Genomic DNA, 13,971 nt, shown 5'->3' on the forward strand with positions numbered 1-13,971 from the left:
TGCCTCACAAAGATTATCATGACGTTTGGTTTTTGTCAGGACAAAACTGACGTGCGAGTTTTGCAAATGTAACGGGATTTATTAACAAAAAAAGAGCAAAAATGTACAGTTATCTTCCATTCCTCCCATATCCCACAAACATTTCTGATTAATTGCACTGGAAGTTGCCAATATCACCCAAAGTCAACTTGGGTATGCTCCAGCTCGCACAAGCCTCTAATGAGGACCAGCACTATAGGAAATGGATGGATGGAAAAATATTACATATTTTATTCCAAAGCAATACTTAAAAATCATGTTCACTTTTGTGGTACGTAGCACCAAAAATGTGCGATTAGTACAGAATATAAAAAAAACATTTAAATGTGTCATTAATGACAATACAGTGTATAAAAAGTGTAGTGTGCACTTCTACATATCATACGTCTCTGCCAACATGGATAACAAACAATAAATACCAAGCTCTAATGAGTTACAGGGTGCGCTCCTGCTGCTGCACATGACCTACCTGACAGGAAGCAGGGAACAAAGCTACTTTTTATTTTGAGGTGTATGGTCTTAGCTCTGATGACGTCATATTTGAAAGGTTGGAGTGAGGAGGTCCAGGCTTCCATCCAAATTCTACAAGGATCGTCAGGAAGCCTCACAGCACTCCATCAGGTCTCTTCTCCAGACTGTACTCCTGAGTCCGCTGCACCTTCCAACCCAGGATGGCCAGCAGCACCACGCCCATGACCTTGTAGCCCACGTGTAATCCCAGGTACCTGCACGGGGCCCAACAACACTTAGGGGGTCCGTGTGGATGCTCAGTGTATTCCAAGTGGTACCAAGTGTATTCCCTGCCGTGTACCTGTTTCTCAAGATGTCGTTGTCGTAGTACGCGCAGCTAAACTTCTTGCCGCATACGCGCTTCCACCACATGCACGACGTGTCGATGGCCGTGCCAAAGAGAGCCGGCGCCGGAAGCCAGGCTGAGAAGAAGACGAGAGGAAACGTCATGGCGCTTGGGAGGTTGTGCATTTTACCTTTTAGGGTGAGTTTTGCAGACTAACCTAAAAGCCTCAAGAGCAGAAATTGGACGCCGATGGCAAACGATTTCTCTTCAGATGGTACGCTTCTGAAATGAGAAGAAAAATGAGCTTAGTGTGTGTTACTGTGTGTATAATGTGTGTCTGTGACTAATGCACTCTAGGGACCAAAGTATTGGGATAATCAGAGGTTGGATAGGTCCATTAAGACATGCTTGGGGGGGTTTGGTGTGGAAGAAGTGACGTCTGATATCCCAAATGGACACAATTGCCTGCAGAACCTTGTCAGAAACTTCCTGGAAGAGTGGAAGCTGTTAAAGCTGCACAGGGAAGGAACTAAGTGGTCACCTGAGCAGCATCATGTACATGGGGTTGTGCGTGAGGCAGGCGATCAGCGCTCCCACAGAGATGACCAGTATAACGGGCAGGAGGAAGTGAGGGCAGTTGTTTGGACACGGCGCTGGCCTTGCGTGGCTCTGGCTGTCAGATATGCAACTGCAGTTGGTGTAAAGCTGCAAGCGAGAAGAAACAAATCACAGCTGAGGCTGTAGGCAACCTCCTGAGGTCTTTTTTTTAACTCTACAAGATGGCAATAGCAGCACTTGGACTCTCAAGAGTGGTCAGCTTCCAGCAGTTTAGCTCTGCATTCTTTTTAAAAGTATAGTCAAAGAGCGCTATTTCCCCCCACTCTCTCATGCACTCCAGATCATTATTAAAGTTGAATGTAGTTACATGTAATTCATTAATTTTTTACCGCTTATCCTCACAAGGGTCGCAAAGCGTGCTGGAGCCTATCCTAGCTGTCTTCGGGCGAGAATAGCGGGGTACACCCTGGACTGGTGGCCAGCCAATCACAGGGCACATATAGACAAACAACCATTCACACTCACATTCATACCTATGGACAATTTGGAGTCGCCAATTAACCTAGCATGTTTTTGGAATGTGGGAGGAAACCGGAGTACCCGGAGAACATGCAAACGCCACACAGAGATGGCAGAGGGTGGGATCCCAGCTGTGAGGTCTGCACGCTAACCACTCGACCGCCGTGCAGCTAGTTACATGTATTGAATGGCAAATTTTGGAAATACAGTCAGTAGGTTCCGTGTTTCTATAGCCATATAGAACACATTATTCTGTGTACATTGAAAGAAGGTATAGAGAAGGGGTTGTCTTTTGAAAACTGGCTGGGATTGAATGAGTTAAAATAGGTCATTTTTGTCTTTTTCTTAAGGACTGTGTAATAACAGCACCCTGCCTGATGAGGAACATTTTTGCCAACATAATTGATGTCATTATTCACTGAAGTCACATAAAAAAGGTTGTGTGAAGAAACCTGATTTCCATAAAACCAAACACAATTGATTTGACAGATTTTATGTTGGCTTCACTGCGATTAGCTGAAAAGATTGATTTTCGTGTGGGCTTTTTATGTTGTTGCAAGGTAATACCAAGCAGGAAAATGTACCACTTGCTTCCTGACAGCTGGCCCATGAGAATAAAAGATCTGTCTGTGTATGAATGCTAAATTCGCAGCTGGAGGACAAAAGCATAAAAAACGTCTCCACGTCTGAGGGTGAATGAGTGCGAGCTGATGACGACCATTCGACAGCATTGTGAGACGACACCTGGGGGGGGGGGGGGGGGGGGGGGTTTAAGAGTCATCATGATTTCATTCAAATTCTGGTCACAGCAACACTGTCAATTACATCACGCTTAACTTGTTCAAGCACTAATGTGTCACACCCTGCCTGTAATATATGCTTTATATACAACCATCATCCCCTCATGGGGACAAGCACAAGGGTCCGGTGCATTGTGAATTAGGTAAAGGTTGAGGGCGGGCACCGCACCACACGGATGGCCCGTGTCACACTTTTGGACACACCTGTCAAAGTCACTTGATGGCACTGTTGCTTACTTTCCCCTCTTCCCCTCTGCTACCAAATGATTGATGACAAACCTTCTCACCAATAGGAAGGCCGTGCCATGCTATATTCATTGCCTGTTTACTTTTGCTTTGAAAGTGGTACCCTTCCTGTGCCAAAGGCTTTTACGTGACCCATTCTCACAATTTTAAACTTGCATACTGTTTGAGACTGTTTGTGAGCTACGCCACCTTGTGAGGTCAAAGACTCCCAAGAGTTAATTCATATTAAATCAAATGGAATTAAAATGAACATTTTAATTTTAATGTCACTTACCTGGACCAGGTGTGTATGGTTGGGGTTTCTGATGAAGTTGGTGCAGCCCGCGTGACACGGGGAAATGTACTCGATGCTATCAGAACCGCATACGGGGTTGAAGGCGCTGGCAGGACACGAGCAGTTGGCGTAACACATGGACAGAGACCTGCAGAGACACCTAGTTGATGATTCTTTTTTTTGAGACAGGAGCACCAAAATTTGATGTATGTAGTTTCGAAACGGACATAAGGCAAAACTATACAACACCAATGTTCATGTGGACACGCCCATCTGTGAAAATGTCCAAAAAAAAAAAACATTCTCACTCACCCGTACTGTCCAATTTGGTAGTGATTGACCTCGGAGACTCTCTGTGTGGAGCAGCCCATGAAGAAGAGCGGAATGAAGAGGAGGGTGGACATGGTCAACAAGACCACAGAGAAGCGTGGAATGTTCTTCAGAGACATCCCCGTCCTCTTCATAATGACCCCCCCAATCAGCATCCCCACAGCCACTGCTGGAAGATTTACAGCACCTGCAAGCAGGGAAATTCTTTTTAAATGCTCTCCCAATCGCTTGCATTTGTTCAAACTACAGTAAAATTAATCTGGATCTAATCCAGATTTGGCGCAATGTAAACTGAACATGGGAATTTTTTTTTTAATTACGGCTGGTGGTTAGCGCGCAGGCCACACAGCGAGGAGACCAGGGTTCAATCCCACCTCTCTCTGTGTGGAGTTTGCATGTTCTCCCCGTGCATGCGCTGGTTTTCTCCGGGTACTCCGTTTTCCTCCCACATTCCAAAAACATGCTAGGTTAAATAGGAAAAATATTTTATTTGATTAACTGCCGGGCTGCACGGCGGTCGAGTGGTTAGCGTGCAGACCTCACAGCAAGAAGACCAGGGTTCAATCCCACCCTCGGCCATTTCTGTGTGGAGTTTGCATGTTCTCCCCGTGCATGCGTGGGTTTTCTCCGGGTACTCCGGTTTCCTCCCACATTCCACAAACATGCTAGGTTAATTGGCGACTCCAAATTGTCCATAGGTATGAATGTGAGTGTGAATGGTTGTTTGTCTATATGTGCCCTGTGATTGGCTGGCCACCAGTCCAGGGTGTACCCCGCCTCTCGCCTGAAGACAGCTTTGATAGGCTCCAGCACTCCCCGCGACCCTCGTGAGGATAAGCGGTAGAAAATGAATGAATTAAAGTTGGAGGTACATACTGTGAGATCTTATATGAAACCTGACCTCCTTTAAACTATCATGCCTAAGCGTGGGTCCACACCCACCTACAAGCAGACTGCTGTCGGCGGTGGAGGCGCTGTACTGGTGCTCCAGGAACTTTTTGAGGAAGGTGGAGAGGCCGGCGATGACTGAAGAGAAGCAGCATTGGGCCAGGACCAAGGTAAGGAAGAGCGGGCTCAACAGGAGGTGGAAAAACATTCTGGGAAACACTGAGGAGAAACACACAAAGCCCGTTATAGAAGGTTACAAATATGCACAGTAGGGATGTGGCTGTAGCAAACCTACTCTTCAAGAAGTCTGATAAAGACACGTGAGGCTTCTTGCAGTTGCCATTCACATTAGATCCACTTCCCAGCATCTGCAAGTGTAAAATGCACTTTCAGTTTGGTGTGATGGTGTAATATTAGCGGCATTATCATCATGCTGTGTGCCACAAATAGCTGTTGGCCCCCACTAAACATTATAATGGGACTGTGAATGTAGCTTGTCCTTCCAACTCCATACAGTGGATGGAATCATAACTCTGCTTTTTGACATACTTCATAAGTACCCAGTCATGCACAGAAAAAAGAAAGAAATATGTGTTCATGTTTCACATAAGCATTGTGAATGATGGGAAGTTCCCCTTTAACATACGTATCTACACGTGTTGCTTTACAAAATATAACAGTGGCAAAGTCACAGCCTTTCAATTTTCACTATGTGGCCCTTAAATGCAGTAAGTTTAGACACCCTGTTTTTGACTCCATCTTGCTTGGAACATAAAAAAAAACACAAAGAAGCAACATAAGTTCATGTGTATTTTGAAACATATACAGTATTGGAACTGCAGCTCTAATGCTGTGTTTATTGTGAAATGCATTCTTTTATTTTGAATTGTATCAAACAGGAACTTGTATCATCACTTCCGTAAGTTAAGTATTGTTACGGCTGTTAGGTGGCGCTTATGCACTTGAGAAGAAAATTAAGTAAGATAACATTGCAAGAGGTAAAAGGGACTCTATGAAGGACTCTGGACACTGAAGTACAGCGCTATATAAAGTCAAGACTCTGCCGTTGATTGAGAAGCAGGCTAAAGTGGTGTGTGCTATTTATATTTAGTATTAGCTTTGATGCTACAGTGCTGCTGATGTCTAACTGCTGTATAATTTGTCATGCTATTTTTATGTATTTCAGTGATGGAAATAAACATTTGTAAAAAGAACTGGAGTCTACCGATCAATCAACAGACAGCAGAAGTATGCTTTGCGTCACTTTTTTTAAGCTGTAGTTTAATAAAAAAGTACATGCGCATGCGTCATGACCAATTATTCACTTTAGGTAACGACGATCTACCCTCCCCAAGCCAGCGCAACAGATTGCAATCCTGATGATAATAAAACAAGACAAAAGACTTAAAACACCACTGTGGCCAACATTATGAAATATTACTGACGCTTGAGATACTAATCACTCATTTATGCAATACCGCATGAATCCTGGGGAGCTGTGTGTGGTTTCACAAACACGAATGAGGAGTCGCCTCAGGTGTTTCTGTGATTGTGGCTGTTGACTAATACCTGATATAAACAATTAAATTAGCGTCATGAGCCGGTCAAACGGCACTTACTGTCATAAATGACACACCACAAGAAGAACTGGATTATTAGAAAGAGCCCAACTAAGCATGGCTGCCTTTCTGCAGAGGGAGAATTAACATTGAGGAAAAGTGTATTTGCAGTGCAAAGGTTGAACCAACAGGTGGCAGCAAATCCTGTCATATGGTGGAAATACCACCTGGAGTGACTTACATGCTCTCCTGAAGGAATCCTGCGAGGGAAGAAGAAGTAAGGGATGGAGGTGAGCGCTAGGCAGGTCGAGGTGATGAGGAGGCCCATCCACCAAGCGCCCACCCAGCGGGGGTCACCCGGTCTCAGCACCTGATCACTGCCTGGAGAAAGCAATTGCACAATCATAAACCATCACAGAAAGTTGCATAATTTTGGATATACTTGAGAGTAGTCAGGACAGAACTTGTATTTAGTTAACACACAGCCATTGTTGTCTAAATAGAGGGAAACACAAGTGAGTTACAAGATAATTGCGTCTTGCCTCCAGTCAAGCATGGTGGTGCATGAGTGCCGCCTGCACGAGGGAGTTGCGGTTCATTGAGGGACAGATTAATTCCAAAATGTACTGTGACACTGTGAGGCAGGTAACGGTTTTCCGACATGACCATGACAAAAATTGGGGCCTTAAGCACAATTTATTTGTCGCTACATTCTTGCCCCAATTACCAAATTACTGACTTTGTGCGAGAGGTAAAGTACACTCTGGACTGTGCACATATAGACAAAACATTCATACCTATGGGCAATTTAGAGTCACCAATTAACATGCATGTTTAGGGATGTGGGAGGAAACTGGAGTACCCAGAGGAAACCTATGCAGGCAAACAAAATGTTGAAAACATAATTTTTTGGTGCAAAATAACAAATTAACAGAGTAAAAAAAAAACTGGGGCCGGGATCAAACCCTTGTCCTCTGCCGCGAAAGGTAGCAGCTGCACCATTACACCGGCAGGGACTGAGAGGTGGGCGGTTGAATCCTTCCCTCGTATTCCCATATTCTTCCACATGCTTTCAGTCATTGCTTCAGGCTAACTTGGTGCTTGCGCAAAATGGGGCCTGATGCACGTGTGTTCTTGGTATATTCTCTAGACAAGATATGGGACGACAATATGGGATAGAAGGACTATCCTTACCTAGGGCAGATTTGTCCACATCAACGTAGATGCGAAGCATGACCGAACCCAGCAGGAAGCCGATGGCTGGCCCAAACACAGAAACAGCAAACAGGATGGCTGCAAATGATAAAGATGAGGCTTTGTGTGACTTTCCTAATGAGGAATTAGCATCACAAATAGGATGATTCAGACACACACAAGTTCTAGAGCACTGTTGGTGAAAATGGAAGACAGCTGGATGATCCACAGTGCAAGAACATATCGATCACCTATGTAGAGAGGAGAGTTCCCGGGTGCAGCAAAGTCATCGATGTAGGAGATCCCAAAGGGCTGAATGGGCACGGAGCCCACCCCAAACAGCAGCTGTGCAGCGGCCATGAGCAGCCACAAGGTCTTGGTGTCGGCCAGGCGTCTGCTCTCGTCGTGGCCGCAAGATTCGGATGCGCTGGAGTTGCCCTGCAGGTCGCAAATGTCGTGGCCATCTGAAGCACACGCATGAATAAACATACTGTAAGCATTGAAGAGGAGACGCAGCGATTATTTTAATTTCCTGAAGCATCCTTGACCCCTCCATGACATGCCAAGCTACTCCGTCTGGAGGCTTCATGAATGAATACATGATCTTAGATAAGCAGGAATTTCATTCTGTTTAAAAGTTCAACAGGAGAGCATGGGACAACTTTCTCAAGACACTATAATATTCTTATTATTGCATTCATTGTTAACAAAAGCACAGCCAGCCTATCCTCAGAGAACACACTGGAGAGACTGTCTTTGTGGTAACATAGCACGTACAGTGTGTTACTGTAATTTGCCTCTCTACATTGTTTTTAATGGTTGCAAAACATGCAAACATGTATGTTAATGTACGTCTAAATTGATGTAAACATGTATACTCCGTTATTTAGTTGCCCTAAATTGTCTTTACTGGCTACAAAACACGTCTATTGAGTAAATTAGCTGATCTAAATTGAATTAGTTGTTACAAAAGCACTACGTTAAATAGCCGCTTAGTGGTATGCAACGTTAATTAGCCTTTCTTAATTGTTGTTAGTGGTTACAAAGCATGTATACTATGTTAATTAGCTGCTCTTAATTGCCATATTTGTGGTTAATTGTGGTTACAAAACACCCGTAGCACTAATTAGCCACTCTTAATTGTCTTCAGTGGTTACAAAACACCTATGTCACACTAATGAGTAGCTCTTAATTGTCTTTAGTGGTTACAAAACACGTATGATATGTTAATTAGCCTTTTTGGTTACAAAACACATCTGTTAAGTTAACTACCTGCTCTAAATTGCCTTTAGTGGTTACAAAAACACATCTGTTAAGTTAACTACCTGCTCTAAATTGCCTTTAGTGGTTACAAAACACATCTGTTAAGTTAACGACCTGCTCTAAATTGTCTTTAGTGGTTACAAAACACGTATGTAACATTAATTAACTGCTCTCAATTGCCTTTAGTGGTTACAAAACACATCTGTTAAGTTAACTACCTGTTCTAAATTGCCTTTAGTGGTTACAAAACACATCTGTTAAGTTAACTACCTGCTCTAATTTGTCTTTAGTGGTTACAAAACACGTATGTAACATTAATTAACTGCTCTCAATTGCCTTTAGTGGTTACAAAACACATCTGTTAAGTTAACTACCTGTTCTAAATTGCCTTTAGTGGTTACAAAACACATCTGTTAAGTTAACTACCTGCTCTAATTTGTCTTTAGTGGTTACAAAACACGTATGTAACATTAATTAACTGCTCTCAATTGTCTTTAGTGGTTACAAAACACATCTGTTAACTACCTGCTCTAAATTGTCTTTAGTGGTTACAAAACACGTTTGTGACATTAATTAACTGCTCTCAATTGCCTTTAGTGGTTACAAAACATCTGTTAACTACCTGTTCTAAATGTCCTTTAGTGGTTACAAAACACATCTGTTAAGTTAACTACCTGCTCTAAATTGTCTTTAGTGGTTACAAAACACGTATGTAACATTAATTACCTGCTCTAAATTGCCTTTAGTGGTTACAAAACACAACTGTTAATTTAACTACCTGCTCTAAATTGTCTTTAGTGGTTGCTGATGACATTTTTAGTTATGTTAGCTTTTGTTGGAGACTACAACAAGTCTATGCCTTTATGTGCCTGATAGGCTTGGATGTGATCGGGATCACTTTAGGTTCCAGGATCTGCAGCGATCCTTACCAAGCTACACGGCATACAGGAAATAACATTTGTCTTACTCAGTAGAACAGAGTCGTAGTCGTAAGGCTGGGACAGGAAGTGAGGCAAGGTCAGGATCAAGGAGCTGATGGCCATCAGCACTCCACCGATCCCGATGATGCGAGGGCGGTGGAGACGATTGCCGAAGTAGCTCAGGAAGACAATCAGCACGCTGTTACTCACCTAGGAAGACAGACGGACATGTGAACATGTTAAGAGCAACATCAAGATTCAGTCATCATCCAATACTGGAATTTTATCAAAAAATATGTTTAGTGGTGCCTTCACGTCCCACTTGTGTGTAGGAATTGCTGTCCTAATTCCTGGACACTTGTTCGCCATTTCTGGTTTTGCCACAGGTGCCCTGAAGCACAGCCAGTCTGTGTGGTGAGGCAGCATGATTATTATTATTATTGTTGGCTCCTACCTCGTGCAGGGAGGAAATGGTTCCTGAGGAGTAGCTGCTCAGGCCGTAGCGCCTCTCGATGGTGCTGATGGTGCTCTTGAAGTAAGAGCTGTAGAGCAGCTGAGAGAACTGCAGCAGCCCGTGACACAACACGAACACCTGAAGGCACCAACAATACAGACGCTAACTTTCAAAGCTGCAATGTTGTGTAATTTACATGTGATATCACCACTTATCACAGCAAATCATAGAAATCACCAAGTAAATATGCCCTGGAGTGGCTATGAGAAGTATACAGAACAAGCTGATAGACTTTGCTATGCTATCTAACTGTAGCAATGACTCAAGGTAAAATTATTTTCTGTTCTTTGTTTACATTTGACTGCAACACTTATCCGGTGGACAAGTGGGATAAACCTGACTTTTTAACAGTCTTTGAATGCAGCAGAGCTAAAATGGGAATTTCTTGTACATACAGTAAACCTCGGATATATCGGAAATTCGCTCACAACAGACAGATAAAAAAGAACCGATTTTTCTGTAATGCATTTCCAATAAAAATTCATTGCATATATCGGATTTTTTATAACAGATTTCGCCTATTTCGGACAAAATCTCCAGTCCGGTTCCAATGCATTTCCATTAAATTTCCCTCGCATATATCGGATGGCCGCATCGTGGCGCTCCGATTCGCCGAATCGTGACAGGCCGCTATACGACGTCATTTGCAGCGTTTGCAGCGTTGCCTGCGCGTCCAGGTACATTGGAAACATAGTCAAGGAAGTGCCTTTTTATAACGGATAAAATCCGATTTACGCATATACCGGATATAAATCCAATATATGCGTAAAACGGACATTTTCCGGTATACGCATGTAACGGATTTCGCTTATATCGGACAAAACCAGTGGGAACAATTGAATCCGATATATCAGAGGTTTACTGTATTATATTGTATTTAGTTGGTGATAAGACATAAAACAGTTCTAGGTTCAGACAGATATGATTAGAAATGATTAGAAATTTAGCATTTATTTCCTATAAATAATGTTTGCTCATCTATTTATGCTTGCAACATATAGTGACAGGCAGAACAATTCAAATCACTGGACGAAAGAATGCTGTTGTTAAAGTCAGCGAGTCAGTAAATAAACAGCAGCAGGTCGACTTTTCCGAATGAATGATGTCAAACAAGCAGCCGTCAAGTGGCCAATCATCATGATGTCATCATTATTATTCTTATTCAGTGTCAGGTGGGATTATTCAAGTGTTAAGACAAGACATTTTAAGCACCACTTTGAGGCTTTGTTTGAACACGTGTGTCATGTCATTGTCCCGGCTTTTAAACCTGCTGCGATGGGAAGAATGCAGGGAAGTTCGCACCACGATTTCAAACGCTTTCATTGCAGGGACACATGCTCATATGCATGGACTTCCATCAGGAAACATGCCGCGTTTTTTTTTTTTTTTACCAATTTGGCCTGGAAACAGAATGAGGGAAAAGTGCAAAATTCCCAAGATAGAAACGGATTCACCTCCCCTCATTGTGACGAGGACTTAAAAGAGTTTGGCGACACGAAAAGCACCGTGGGGAACATTTAGGAAATGGTGAACCACTGGACTAATGCTGTAAAGCTAAATAACCCGCCATTCCACAAGGTCCTAAGGAATTCTGCGGAGTTATTTTTTGGTATGGAGTTACTGGAGGACACTGCTTAAAGCACGGGTGTTAAAATCCAGGCTCTTGGGCCACATCTGGACCATCAAGTCATTTTATGCTGCCCACCGACTCATTTATTTTCTTGATAAATGTTATTTTATATCTAAATTCCACTTTTTCCTCATACACATGCAAATGGCGCTAGAAAAACCTTTAAAGAATTTATGTCACAAGCAAGACCGAGCCATCTTTGAGCGCACAGGCGGGGGCCCACAGCGCCACCTGCTGCTTGTTGAGAAGAGCAATACATGATTTCCAAACATGTCCAATAAGGCCGGAAAAAAGAAAAAAAAAATAGCAAAAAAAATTGCCAAGGTGGCAAGAGTGATCTCTCCTGCCACGTCTTCTTATTCTCTGGCAGACCAAGTCTGTTAAGAAGCAGAGCTACAATACCATCTATTTGATGGCTGTGGAACAACAAGCTACATTCACAGACAGTTCTGTTATTATGTGATAGTGAGCAAGGGCAAAAACATTTTTTAAATAAAAAAATAAATCTAAAATGGATGTTTATGAGCAAGGGTGAATAATCTAAATCTGTGGCAGTCCATATGTATTTGTGGCAGGCCGCCACACATGAATGAATGCATGGGAAACACTGATCTGAGCGTAGCAGGCGTCGAGTAAGGTTGACGGGTTTATTAGCAGGGTAAGCATTATTTTGAGCGTCCATTTATTTTGAACATCAATCATTTGTCTCCCTTTGTCTCCTACAACGGCGTTGAAAGAAATATCCGTGAAGAATTTGATGGTGCAATCCAGCACGCTGCCCGCCAGTGAAATAAAACAGAATGTGCTGATGAAAGCGAGCAAATAAAAAAAGCACACACCGAGAGAAAAGACGCTTGTAATGTAATATTAAGGATAAACAAACTGGTCAGGAGTGTTACATCACCAAAGGCGGGTCTCCTCCTGTTAGCTAAACACACTGTGTGCTACTCGTACATTTCTACGCCTTTCAATAACAACGCTTGTGCAGGACCCCCCAAAGTTATGTGAGAACTGAAGATCACGCCTATAAAAGAAGGGCGAGAAACCCACGGCATGCGAGCCATATACCGCACGCCACCCCAAATGACCCAACCCACCATGCAATGCTAAAAACAAATAGGAAATGCTCATTACACAGTATAATATACACTTTGTTCGGTTTCCACAGAGCTTGGCAAAACCTGAAAAGACTTTGCATGCAATAAAAGATGAGTCACGCTATTCTTTCCCACAAGTTTTATCACTTGTCAAAAGTTCAGCATGACTATAAACAAATGAACAATATTTAATCTGTGCAGGTACCTTTCAAGAAACACTGAACAGCTTTTGATTTACATTTAGCTTCATTTGTTATTCATGCAGGAAACTATACAAAAGACAAAACTAATTTGTCAGCCTGATTGCTGCATTAATATTGTTGGGAAAGGGCTCATTTGTATCATTATTTCTTTTTTTTTCAGATTTGTAAAGGCTGTTTATCCATTTATTTGGTTGTTTATCTGTCACTGTGTTTTGATAGGCTGACTAAAGAAGAGAAAGAGAGTAAACTCTGAGTAAAAAAACTGAGTAGCAATGTCATTCATTTACCAAAACAGGCACACTTCCATTTAACGACGTGTATGCATGTAGATTTTTATGGTCTATGAAACAAATTGGACATAACATTCATTCAGATGACTGGAATGGTGATGGTTTATTCTAGCAGACATGCTTAATCACTGATAAAACAAATCAAAACGTCTTACAACTTTCTGGAAGCAGAAATACTTACTTTAAAAGTAACTTTTATTAGTCAAAGCAAACAATTAAGCTTGATTTAAACGAGTGTTGGCAGTATTGTATTTGAAAAGTGTTCAAATGCGTTAGCAAGCTAGTGACGTAAAGTGGTTGAAAGTGTCGTTAATTTATTGGGCGTAAATGTATGAATAACGCAAAGTTCTTACCTTAATGCTGCGGAACATTGTCCCAGTGTGTCTCTTCACGTCTTTGTGGAACCAGAAGTGAATGAGTTCGTTTGTTGACAGCTAGTTTTGTCCACACATGCGCGTGTGCGTGTGTGTGTGTGTGTGTGTGTGAAATACCTCGTTTCCCCCGGTGAGCGCGAGGGGCATTTATCGGACGAATGTGACGTCACTGCCGCACGCGCAAGTGTAATTATCACGAGAACAAAGTGTTCCGCGCTCATTTTTTTGAGTCACGTCCTCGGTGACTTCTAAATGATTTGTATTTTTTTCAATAAACAAATAAATGTGAGCAAGATATGTCCATGCTTATTCTATGAATACAGACACGAGAGTAGGGAGCTTTGTTAACAAACCATTTCCACTTGTCATCATTAATTAGTTATTCACTTTGTTCCAGATAGGCTAATTGCAGCTAACGAGGTACCGCCTGGAAGCTAGTGTTTATGAAGCACAGTGACATGAGTGTCTTTCTGTATA

General features: G+C 42.5%; 1 protein-coding gene across 1 annotated transcript; it reads right to left on the minus strand.

Annotated features, from left to right (window-relative positions):
- Window positions 1-58: 58 nt before the first annotated feature.
- slco2a1 (solute carrier organic anion transporter family, member 2A1) lies at window positions 59-13,628 on the minus strand. Its single transcript, XM_058072394.1, has 14 exons — window positions 13,474-13,628; window positions 9,841-9,978; window positions 9,434-9,596; window positions 7,455-7,667; window positions 7,204-7,302; window positions 6,251-6,390; window positions 4,746-4,818; window positions 4,505-4,669; window positions 3,545-3,749; window positions 3,233-3,380; window positions 1,377-1,540; window positions 1,053-1,117; window positions 851-971; window positions 59-764 (listed from the first exon to the last, which is right to left on the minus strand). The coding sequence occupies exons 1-14, from the start codon at window positions 13,489-13,491 to the stop codon at window positions 644-646; spliced, it is 1,833 nt and encodes a 610-aa protein (XP_057928377.1). The 5' UTR covers window positions 13,492-13,628; the 3' UTR covers window positions 59-643.
- Window positions 13,629-13,971: the final 343 nt, after the last annotated feature.

The sequence above is a fragment of the Doryrhamphus excisus genome, chromosome 5 (assembly GCF_030265055.1).
Source record: "Doryrhamphus excisus isolate RoL2022-K1 chromosome 5, RoL_Dexc_1.0, whole genome shotgun sequence".
Classification (NCBI taxonomy): Eukaryota; Metazoa; Chordata; class Actinopteri; order Syngnathiformes; family Syngnathidae; genus Doryrhamphus; species Doryrhamphus excisus.